The sequence below is a fragment of the Alosa sapidissima genome, chromosome 13, assembly GCF_018492685.1.
Source record: "Alosa sapidissima isolate fAloSap1 chromosome 13, fAloSap1.pri, whole genome shotgun sequence".
In the NCBI taxonomy this organism is placed as follows: domain Eukaryota; kingdom Metazoa; phylum Chordata; class Actinopteri; order Clupeiformes; family Clupeidae; genus Alosa; species Alosa sapidissima.
Window position 1 is genome coordinate 32,831,161 of NC_055969.1, and position 12,050 is coordinate 32,843,210.

Genomic DNA, 12,050 nt, shown 5'->3' on the forward strand with positions numbered 1-12,050 from the left:
TCGTCCTATCCTTATTAGATGTTCGCTGCGGTAAATTACAGTCCTTGTATGAAGCGTCCATTGTTTTTTTCCAACCCACTTTTAACGTCCAACAAAATTACGTCTCACTGCAACGATGCGCCATCTAGTGGACAAACGACTACTTCTCGCCAATACTGAAAATGCAGCCATGATGATGATGATGAATATTTATTTTGGCTTTCTTTTAATCCTACTGAACCCGGGGACGAAATTAAATTTTTCCGTAAAAGTCTAGTGGGGCTACATACCCACCAAATTTCATGTACCCCGGTGGTTCGGTGTCCCGGGTATCAATGACCAAAAATTCAGGGAGTAGATGACGGGAAAAATTCTTGAATTGTGTGCATGTGTGCATGTACAAATTTATGTTTATGTGTGTGGGTGTGGGTGTGTGTGTGTGTGTGTATGTGCGTGCTTGTGTGTTTGCCTGCGTATGTGTGTTTGTGCATGTGCATGCATGCGTACATATGTCTACTGTGTGAGTATGTGTCATACGTATGATTACTGTAAATGTATGTGTGTGCGTGTGTATCTGTTTATGCACATGTGTGCACATGGAATGGGTTAACATGACCCCTGGAGGCAAACATACGGAAAAAATCAAGATATTCACAGAGAACTGTGTCTGCCCTACCCTCCTTTCGGGGGGTCCAGTCCAGCGGGGGGGCTACAGATCAAAACGAAGAATGACGGTTCCATGCTATCCATGTGGGGGTACATGCCCACCAAGTTTTGTGTACCCCGGTCTTTCAGTGTCCCGGGAATCCTTGTTGGTGTACGTCACTAAATGTACACATAAATTATTTTATTGTAAGGCCCCCCATGAACGAAAGTACACAAAACTTGGCATGCATTCGGAGGGTGTCATAATGATCCTACACTTTTAATTTCGTGCAGTTTTGACCTTGTCAGCCAGAGATATTGTGATGAAAACACCTAATTTTTTGCTTTTTAATTTTTAACTAGGTGGCGCTATACATGAAATAAGTGGTAATGGGATGGGTTGACATGCCCCCTTAAGACCAACATACATAAAAAAGGTGGACCTCCTAGGCCCTACGGTTATCGAGATATTCACAGAAAACTGTCTCCGGCCACCTACAGGCCAGTTGGTGTATAGTAACATAAATTAATTTATTGTGTGGCCCCCCATGAACGGAATTCCACAAAACTTGGCGTGCATACAGAGGGTGTCATAATGATCCTACAATTCCAATTTCGTGCAGTTTTGACTATGTTAGGTCACAGATACCTTCAATTACAACACCTCATTTTTACTTTTTTGTGTTTAACTAGGTGGCGCTATACATGAAATGAGTGGTTATGGAATGGGTTGACATGGCCCCTTGAGATCAACATACAAAAAAAAAATGGTCCTCCTAAACCCTACAGTTTTCGAGATATTCACAGAAAACTGTGTTTGCCCTACCCTCCTTTTGGGGGGTCCAGTCCAGCGGGGGGGCTACAGATCAAAACGAAAAACGATGGTTCCATGCTATCCATGTGGGGTTACATGCCCACCAAGTTTCGTGTACCCCGGTCTTTCAGTGTCCCGGGAATCATTGACGGAAATTTGGGCATGCGAAAAAGAAAAAAAAAAAAAAAAAAAAAAATCTGACTAAACCTATATGACCGCCGCTTCGCTGCGCGGCGGTCATAATGATGATGAGACATAATGAGAATGATGCAAAAAATCCTAGAATTCAAAATCTAAGTGAGATAAATAAGCTTAAATCAAGTGAATATGTACTTATTTTTCTAATAATTTCCTTATTACAAGACATTTTTGCACTTGATTTAAGTTTTTTTTGCCTTGTACTAAGTGAAAATCTTCTTGTTCTATTGGCAAATCTTGCCAGATAATTATGCTTATTTTAAGTAGTATTTTTCACAAAACAAGAAACTTCCACAACTCTGTCAAAGAAAACTAGGCTATCCATTTCTCTTCAAAAGTTCTATTTCTATGGGTTTTTATCAAATGTTTCAACTACCTGAGTGAATAAAACATGACAATGAAATAAACTTCCAAACAAGCTTTAGGAGGCAAGACCTCGTCACTCATTCACCTGTGGCAAATGTTGAGATTGATGGATGTTATTTTTCTAATATTTGCTTATTACAAGACATTTTTGCACTTGATTTAAGTGCAGACACCGGCACAGTGCACTCTGCTTTGGACATTAGCTTAATTAGACAATATTATCATCAATACAACCCCGCACACCAGCGGAGGTGGCGGCAGAGATCAACTCTGGTGTGTGGGGTTGTATTGAGAATAATGGGGTCTAAGTAATCGAATGTTGAAAGCGGAGTGCGCCACAGTCGTGTGTGAGCCGGTGTCCGCAGCGATTTAGGCTCACCCCAACAGATGAGCACATTTAACAGTGAATTAGGTATGTTCTACACCCCACAGTGCAGGAGAGGTCATTGCAACATCGGTCTGAAATGGGTCAGCAGACAACAAAGTCTTCTGGGTAAATACATGTACCCAACAAAGTCTTCTGGGTAAATACATGTACCCAACACAGTCTTCTGGGTAAATACATGTACCCAACACAGTCTTCTGGGTAAATACATGTACCCAACACAGTCTTCTGGGTAAATACATGTACCCAATGAAGTCTTCTGGGTAAATACATGTACCCAACACAGTCTTCTGGGTAAATACATGTACCCAACGAAGTCTTCTGGGTAAATACATGTACCCAACGAAGACAATCTGCCTTTTCTGCACTCGTTGACAAATGTGCCGCCGCAACGGGAGAGAGAGTGAGAGAGAGAATGAGCTAGTCAGAGGGCAAAGGCTTTTCCACGCTGGATTCATGCATGCCAAGAATATGGTCAACTATGACATCAGTCCAGCTGACAGGGCAGGGTAGGTGTGAGTGACCATGACCATGTGCACCCATAATTCATTGCTTCCAGACAGAGTTGCGCTGCAGGGGACTCAGGTGTAAAGGACACTCCAGTCGTAGACATCGCCGTTTTGCAGCTGCTGCTACATTTTGCGCTTGATGTCTCAAGAAACACCGTGCAGTGTTTACAAAACACAGACCACATACTGATATGGCCTAGACTCAACATAGCAGCAAGGCCAACTGCTTCTCAGGTTTGATTGGGTTACAAACCAATCACATAACCAATTTATTTCAGGTGTGACTATTCTTTAAAAAGGTCTAAATGTAATGTAACAGATGGCTGAAATAGAAGGCAGTAAAGGTCTGTGTCTGTGCATGAAACCCATATGTATTGTTTCTATATGAAGAATGTTGGCCTTCAGTGAATACAGCCAGCCTGCAGCCCAGAGGGTAGGGAACTAGAGAGTGGGGGTGAGACCTGAAGGTTGAACCTAACCACCAAAATGTTCAGAGGTCAACAGGTGGATATTTATGGAGCATGGTGTTTAAGGTCATCCAATAAAGGAAAAGATGGTAGACAACATAAGGTATACAACCCTTTCCCAGCCAGCCCAGTAATATAGTGAGGAGGAGAAAACCTGTGAAAAGCCTGTGAAGCAAGAACAGTACACTCCAGTCCTCCATTCCCAGGCTTACATTGCAAAACACAACCCACCAACCAACCAACCAACCAACCCTGTGTTGAAGACCAAACACGTTATACCGGCATCTCTGTTTACATCCATGATGTGTGATCTACCTGATCATTTGAAACTCTAGCCTTTTCACCTCTGTATGTTATCAAAAAATGCACTTACTGGAAGACTTGGATCTTCTCGACGAGCACGTTCACCTGCAGCCTCTTGGCAGCACGCAGCACAATACCTGTGAGCTGGGGAGAAACAGACAGGCCATCAACAATACATGAACACAGATACACAGACACACACAGACACAGACACACGCACCTTGAGATCAGCTCATTACTTTTGACCCACTCACTCAACATCATAGTTGTCCCCAAATATTTCCACATATTTCCAATCTTTCCCCTGATTGAAATGTTTTTTAATCTTCCCCTAGTTTTTGATTTCCAAACGACTCTAAAGACGATACATATCCAGTTGGACCATTGTGCACATTATGTAACACAGAGAGCATTCTACTGCTCTCTCTTTAGCAGTCAACAGCACAGGTCTGTGTGACATGTTTATATCTGTTTATTCACTCACTCTGCAAAGATTGTAATGACTGGACTTTGCAAGTGCACACTGTAGCCAGCCTCCCGACCTTCCCCAAAAGAGCGGTAAAAGAAGCTACTGGACTTTGATACTTATTGGACCATTTCCTACAGTTGACACTTGTCAGACAGGGCTATTCTAGTGTTATCTGGTGTCCAAACAGTCTCGTAAAGTCCAGAGGTGTCTAGTCAACATGATGGAGATGACTCATGTCATGTCTGTCCCAGTCCTGTAAACAGAAGCCACAACTGAAGCGCACACAATGTTGACACATTGTATAGAAAGTAGAACTGTGCAGCTAACATGAACAACCGCAGCCAGGTGTGTCCCTTTGATCAGCCAGGTGTGTCCCTTTGATCAGACTGTCGACATGCTAATGCTGCTCCCCCCTTCTGCGCTCTCACGGAACCCCTCTCTCACATCCTCAGCTGTTACAGGCTTCTCTCTTAGTCGTGCAGATCTCTGCCACTCCACAGTGCCACCACACAGTAGCTTTAACAATGAGGTGAGGCCCTGCTGATGTGACACGGGACAGACAGATAAGTTATCTGCCCAATCTCAGGGCCCAGGCAGCCAGTGTGTGACCACGTCTCCCACTTCACAAACAACTCCATAAACCACTGCTTATCTCGCTACTAAACACAACCCGCCTAACTCACCTTCAGTGTAAAAATGCTGTTCTTATCCAGACTGATCATTTTATATCTTGATGCAAACAAAGCTTGACTTGATTTTGATATACTATTTTTTTATCCTGAGCATTTTAGGTTTAGTTTTTTTTTTTTTTCAGATCACCTTTTTTTAACAGAAATGTTATCCAGTTTAATTGCAAAGAATTTAAATAATTTCAGTCCATATCTCAAAGTAAGTGTTTAGTTCATATTTTCTGCTATTCATTTTCTACGGAGTTTCCATGAGGTGCATGAGGTTACTGTAATGTTAATGCTACAGTGCCCTCTAGTGGTCACATCATGAAACCAAAAGCCAGACAGGAACAGTACCGGGTTTATGTCAATGGTGGTCTCATGGTGCTCCTTCTTGGGTTTCATCCCGATGACATCCTCCACAAACTTCTCATCAGCCTGATAGAAATGTGGCGAGGACATGATGATTGGGGCGCCTGTGAAGTAAACACAGAGAAGACAATTCTGAGTTGCAGTTGTAGAGTAAAGGTTATCAGGATGCTTGAGTCATCTGAGCCCTGTGAAACACAATCTAAAATTGGAGAAGTGAAATGTCTGACAAATTTGAAGGGTTCCTATTTATAATGGTCTACGGGGCTCTTAAATCATGATCATGGTTTTCCATTGTCAGTTCCCGAAACCCCTTGACCAACTCTCATTGCAGATGTGACTTTTGAACACACTCTGCTCGTGGTGTGACACCAGATGATTCACTTCCTCTTACAGGGCTCACACACACACACACACACACACACACACACACACACACACACACACACACACACACACACACTCTCTCTCTTCTGCTTACCCTGCTTGCAGGAACTGACGTTGAGGAGACCAGACCCGAGGCAGTTCCCTTCAGGGACGCAGAAACCTGCATTGGCTGGATTGATGGTCAAATTGGCAAAGACCTCGCTTGGTGGCACAAACCGGAGGGCTGGTAGGTACTTCACCCACACATCCTTCTCAAAGACAGCATACATGGACCTGGGATAAAGAAGGTGAGTTTTAAAAAAGTGTAGGGTCATTCCACGTCAGTTCAACCAGGGCCCACGCACTTAGGTCTCAAAAAATTCTGAAAAAATTACCAGGTGTACCTATGTTACCTAGGAGACACACTGTAAAATTACTCTTATGTAAGATCAATACTTTCCAAGATACAGCCAGTTTTACAGGGGGTTGACGATTTTGTTCGGCCTCTTTTTTTTGTCAAAGTTCACAAGCCCACAGCGCAAGAACTAAACCATGTAGGAGGTTAAAATTTTGCATGCTGGTACATAAATAGGAATAGTATGTAGCAAAATCGTCACGTTTGGTCTGGATAATCCTGCATGGTCATAGCTGTCCCTCAAAGTTGATACAAATTTTATTGGAGTTTTTGGCTGGGCTCTGTTTAAGCCTTCAGAAGACATATTTGTACTCAACATAGGCTCTTGATGTATTTTCCTTACTGAGATAAGTAGAAACACTCTCACAAAAAGCAATGAACAGAAAACAAATCCCTTCAGGGTCTGAACAGCAGACCTCACAAGTCTGAAAAATAATTTTGGTTATCATTTTCAGAGCACCCAAACACCTTGTGGGAATATACAAAGATTTTTTAAATAGGTTTTTCTTTATTCTCCATGATCCCTTCTTTTTGAAAACACCAATTTGACTTATGCAAATCTTTATTTTTTATTTTCCACCCTGAACATGGGCAAAATGCCCCATTGACATCAATATGTTTTATATAGAGTCACCACACTGCCACCTGTGGTTGTATAGAGTAACCTGTGGTAGCTCTATACAAAACATATTGATGTCAATGGTGCACTTTGCCCATGTTCAGGGTGGAAAGTGAAAAAGAAAGATTTGCATAAGACAAGTCAAATTGGTGTTTTAAAAAAGAAAAGATCATGGAGAATAAAGAAAAAAATATTTAAAAAAAACTTTTTATATTCCCACAAGGTGTTTGGGTGCTCTGAAAATGAGAACCAAAATGATTTTTTAGACTTGTAAAGTCTGCTGTTCAGACCCTGAAGGAATTTATTTTCTGTTCATTGTTTTTTGTGAGAGTGTTTCTACTTATCTCAGTAAGGAAAATAAATCAAGAGCCTATGTTGAGTACAAATATGTCTTCTGAAGGCTTAAACAGAGCCCAGCCAAAAACTCCAATAAAATTTGTATCAACTGGGCATTTGTATCAGCCTCTCGATCACTTTCCTAATACTGCCCAGGGAGTGGAATGCACACGAGGACTCACATCATGATTAAAAGGAGGAAGTGGGAGAAATAAGTGAAAGGTACTTTATCCAGACAGGACCAACTTCTTCAATTGTGTCACACAGCCATCGAATTCACTTTTATTTTTGACAGCCTTACACTTATTTTCACTGAAATATATCCACATCACCATCCACTCCCCTCAATAACACCCATTTTCCTGTTGATATCTTGTAAAACTTTGGAACTGGAGTTCCAATGATTATCAAGGTCACAGAAAGACAGAGAGGGGATGGATGGCAGAACATGTCCAGGTAGTGGTGGTGATGTAATGTAAACAGTGAGTACCTGCAGAGGTCTGAAGAGAACATGTACAGGGTCTCGCTCTGGTTGACAATAGGGTGAAAGGAGGCTCCATTGGTTCCATTGATCATATTACATTCATCAGAGGTCCACCAGTTCAGAGAGCTGTGGGGATGCAAATAAAACACAGCCAGCTCAACAACCAGAAGACAAAGACAGCTGAGATTAGATCAGATAAGGCGTGTTTGTCCTCCTCACGTTGACATACCTTTGGCCTTTCCACAAAGCCACCCTGGCGAAATCTTCGTAATTCTGAGATCCAGTGTAGAACACGTAGTCACCATCATCTGTCCCATTCATCTGAAATAGACCCCATACCATGTGTGACAGACATTACTTTTAAATATAAATAAAATAATGAATAAATCACACTACAGAGGATAAACCATATAAAGTAATGTAAAAGACCCGAACACGTAATTCATTGGTTTATCCAAAGCATCTCAAGCTAATTCAGTGAATTGCATAACACGCATCCAATTCACTGAGAGAATTGCATAACAAACATCTCTTTCAGAAAATAACCTAATTCAGCCTCTGGCCTAGTAAATCAGAAATGAGGAATCAAAACCAATTGACCTGTCGCTAAGCCCTGCCCCCCATTGTTGCCGTGTGAAAACTCGGACAAACAAACTAGACTTGATTAGAAATACATTGTGGACAATGGCAGCTGACAGTATATGAAAGCAGGCTTTGAGGACGTTTTGATCGATAAGAGGATTTACTTTCCTCCAGAAGCTATCAAAAGGGACTTAATTATGCTATGGAGGGGTGTATTCAAAACTTTAGAATACATACAAGGTGACAAGCAGTTGTGGCGAGTAGCCGTGCAAATCACCGTGCAAAAACCACTGACGTTAATGCTAGTTAGCTAGCTAGTGGAAGATTGATACTAAGATATGTTAGGTTACGTTAATATTTGATGTAGTAAGAATATAGTAGTTGGTTAATGAGCATTTTCATCTTGGGATTTAACAGGGAACCTGTGCCCACGTTGTTGGCTTAGTAGCCTACATTACGTCGAGCTGTTGCAAACGCCAGAGACGTCCTGTTGGCTACTACTGATGAAAATATACCCCGTTTTATGCCTCTCGGGGTACCAGCTATCAGAATTACACGTCCCCCATGCAAAACGTTTAACCATGGTTATCTGTCGGGGTTTTTTGAGTTAATAAACTCCATAAATAATCATTAATTTGTCATTTTATGCCTGCTCCCTGTTGTTTCCTATGGAGTTGTCCGAGCTGATGTCCGAGTCCCATTGAGGCTGGACTGTCATTGGCTCATCAGCGTTCTAAGGGTGGCGCTTAGCGACAGGTCAATTGCTGATTGGCTACAGAAGAATATTGTAGATTCCACATGGCACAGCTGTCTACTTATTTAATGGAGAGGTGCAAATGGAATGGTGGAGGCTGGTGGTTTCATCAATACCTCAAATGTCAGTTAACAAAAGAGCATGCGTCTGCCAGCACCAGGAGAGTCCTCACCTTGTAAAAGAGTCCAAACTTGGTATCGAGGGATGGCTCGAATGTTTTTACCATCTCTAGCAGTTTGTCTTCGTAACCCCACAGCAGATCCCCCACCGAGACGGAGGTGAAAAGGCCGATCTCCTCCCCTGTCATGTACTTTGAGATCAGAGTTCCACTAAAAGGGCTGTCCTTCATCTTCTCCATCACTGTCTGCAAGAGCACCCAGAAACCCAGGTTAGGATGAACACCAGTACTACCAGACTGCTCCAGAAATTAGGGGTTTGGGCCAGTTTAGCTGCAAACCTACTATGGAGCCAAACCAGGACAGGCAGGACGATATTCGAGCTTACAGGTAATTATTGTTGTGGGCTTTACGCCACCAAAATAAAATAAAAAAACATTTGCCTCCCCATTATCAGGCTGATAGCCCCTCCGTGTTGTCCTAAATGCCATCCACGATGCCCAGTGTAAAATATCTGGCCCTGAAAGGAATATCAAACTAGTGCTTATTTCATGAGGGTAATAACAAATGGTTTTGCTTATTCTAAGGAATACCTTCATATGCTTCACTGCAACCCCTGTGTGTGTGTGTGTGTGTGTGTAAATCTGTAAATAGAAGCTTCACCATTGCTGGGATATTGACGGTTCGGATGAGATCCTCTTCTGATCCACTCGACATGTTGGCCTCAAACACATAAGTCTTAGGATTGATTGCTTCAACTTTGGTGCCATTCTCCAAGAAAGTTACATTTGACATGGGGCGGTATTCCCTGAAACAATCACACAGAGAATTTAAACAGTAGCCTATGTCAAGGACTGGGTCTGTGGCTAGTTTCTGACAGGTGCTCAAATTGAACCACATTCCTGATCATGCATAATGTAGACACAGAAAGCCACAGTATGCACTACATGCCAGTGTAATCATTCAGGCACAATTGTGTTATACACACCAAACTGCTGTGTCCTAAAGATGACATTACATTCTCTATAGGAGGTATGTGACAATTGTGGCTCTTCCTGTTTCCATCATAAACTATGGAGAAAATCGCTCATCAGCATAGGATGCAGCATAGTAGGCTACTCTAAATTGTTACACAAACCAATAATCTACTTCTTTAACACTCAATCCTAGAAAGCCTAGTTGCATAACAAGTCTGTGACCTAGATGGTAGACAAACTCACCTATAGGTATAAGGTCCCAGTTCGACTACAGCAGGTTTATCCCCAGCCAAAACCTCTATGGGATTGGTCAAATTAAAGAAATAAAACTGCATGTAAACCGGTGGGGGCGGATTCTCCCAGGCTGCAAATGCATCTGTGCCATTCTTCAACACCACCTCCTAAAGTGCAAAGGATCACTCAGTCAGCCAGGAATGGTGTGTTAGTCATAACACCCAAAATTCAGGTCAATTTAAGTTTAGCTAAGTGTGTTGTTAATGTTAAGTGCACCAAGTTAAATAGGCTATGTTCGTTCAAACTATCATGTAGGCCGATACGCTCAATATTACGCTGCATATTTAACATGTTTAGTCTGACAAACGACTAACCATCTAAAAGATAGCCTATGTATAGCAGCTCAAGCAGAAATTTTGTCAACTCACCGATTTGATTCTATTGTACACGATGTTTTGAAAGACCTGCGACAACGCCAAGGATATCCCCGCAATTAAAAAAAGTATGCAAAGCACTCCCGTGCTGTATACACAACAGGACTTCAACATAATTTATAGATAAAAAATAATGTACAATCCGTGAAAATGTTGCTTCTTTGTGATGAGATGACCACTGTGGCTCACTCCGCCGCCGCCGCCTGTCACAACAAGGCAAAGAAAGATATTTGCATGTGCGTTAGCTATGCCAATGCACCGCCTTCCACGTCTAACGTTGTACCAAATACGGACTTACAGTGAGATGTGGAGCTTGGTGAATTTTACAACATCCCAGTTTCATCAAAATGAAACTAAACAAATGTGGATTTAAAAGCAGCAAGTCCTTCCGTATTTATTTCAGTCGTCAACTGAGCTGTTTATCTCGGTGTATTGAGAAAGTCTTTGTAAGTCATGTGACGTTTACGCATGTGTGTTTGAAAGCAGAGAATGCAGCCCGGACGAGTGACCTCAGACTGCTTGTAAACAATAATCGATGTTTAGGCCATTGCCCTGATTGAGAGTTTAGCATTAGCTAAATCTCAAAGAGTCTCAAACAAATAGATACTTAGTTATTACTACACAAATGTTTTTTTGTTTTTAGTTTTAATTATTATTTAGGGGATTAATGTGTGTTATTATTGAATAATCTTAGGCACAGTGCAATGGGCTCTGACTTGCACATTTGGAATAGGCCTAGCTGGCAAACAGAATCTAGGGCTTAACATTGCACCTTTAAGCCTAAAGAAGAAAGAAAAAATAAGTACAAATCTAGTTACAGTCCCAGGCCAACAGAGGGGCCATAGCTATTTCTCAACTGAACATTATTTACAGCTTCCTAGGCTACAGTTTTGCACTACCTTATCCCACCCATAGTGTTATATTTATTTACAAATATACTGTACTTATACATCCATATTCTACTGCTCTTCATACTATTCATCCTGCACTCCTCCTTCTTACTACTCTTATAATGTTACTGTTTGTAATGTTTACTAATATGTTTACTAATGTTTACCATTTCTGTTGTAAGTGCATGTTGTGTGTTATGTCTGTATGCTACTGAGACCCTTGAATTTCCCCTTGAGGATCAATAAAGTATCTATCTATCTATCTATCTATCTATCTATCTATCTATCTATCTATCTATCTGTTTCTGCACTACAATGGTACTATTACCACACTGCACATATACTGTATCTGTCTATATGATTCATACTGTATATCCATATTTATTCTTTAGTTTTTCTTATAATATATTCAGATAATACACAGCATGTATCTATATTATTCTTACTACTATTATAATGTTACTGCTACTACCTTGCACATATCTGTGTATGTTGTTCATACATTGTTCATATCATAGCCATATTTATTCTGCTTGTATAAGGTAACTGCTAATACACTGCACATATTTATATTTCATTTATATTACTCTAAACCACCTTCTGTTAACCAACTATACTACGGTCTACACTGCACTATATTTCTTGTGCTGTCTATGCACCACCTGTCTATA

The 12,050-nt window shown here is 41.3% G+C and overlaps 1 protein-coding gene across 2 annotated transcripts in view; it reads right to left on the bottom strand.

Annotated features, from left to right (window-relative positions):
* Positions 1-10,930, bottom strand: part of scarb2c (scavenger receptor class B, member 2c) — a 21,882-nt gene extending 10,952 nt beyond the window's left edge. Inside the window, exons 1-11 of one of the 2 annotated variants that reach the window (XM_042059841.1) lie at positions 10,788-10,911; positions 10,748-10,751; positions 10,484-10,694; positions 10,065-10,222; positions 9,508-9,652; positions 8,901-9,092; positions 7,622-7,713; positions 7,399-7,518; positions 5,654-5,832; positions 5,161-5,279; positions 3,737-3,810 (exon numbers count right to left, since the gene is read on the bottom strand). In XM_042059841.1, coding sequence (XP_041915775.1) covers positions 3,737-3,810; positions 5,161-5,279; positions 5,654-5,832; positions 7,399-7,518; positions 7,622-7,713; positions 8,901-9,092; positions 9,508-9,652; positions 10,065-10,222; positions 10,484-10,603 — 1,199 coding nt within the window. In that variant the 5' untranslated portion in view covers positions 10,604-10,694; positions 10,748-10,751; positions 10,788-10,911. Of the gene's footprint in view, positions 1-3,736; positions 3,811-5,160; positions 5,280-5,653; positions 5,833-7,398; positions 7,519-7,621; positions 7,714-8,900; positions 9,093-9,507; positions 9,653-10,064; positions 10,223-10,483; positions 10,695-10,747; positions 10,752-10,787 lie in introns of both variants that reach the window. The other variant, XM_042059842.1, reaches the window with a different exon arrangement.
* Between the last annotated feature and the right edge of the window lie 1,120 nt (positions 10,931-12,050).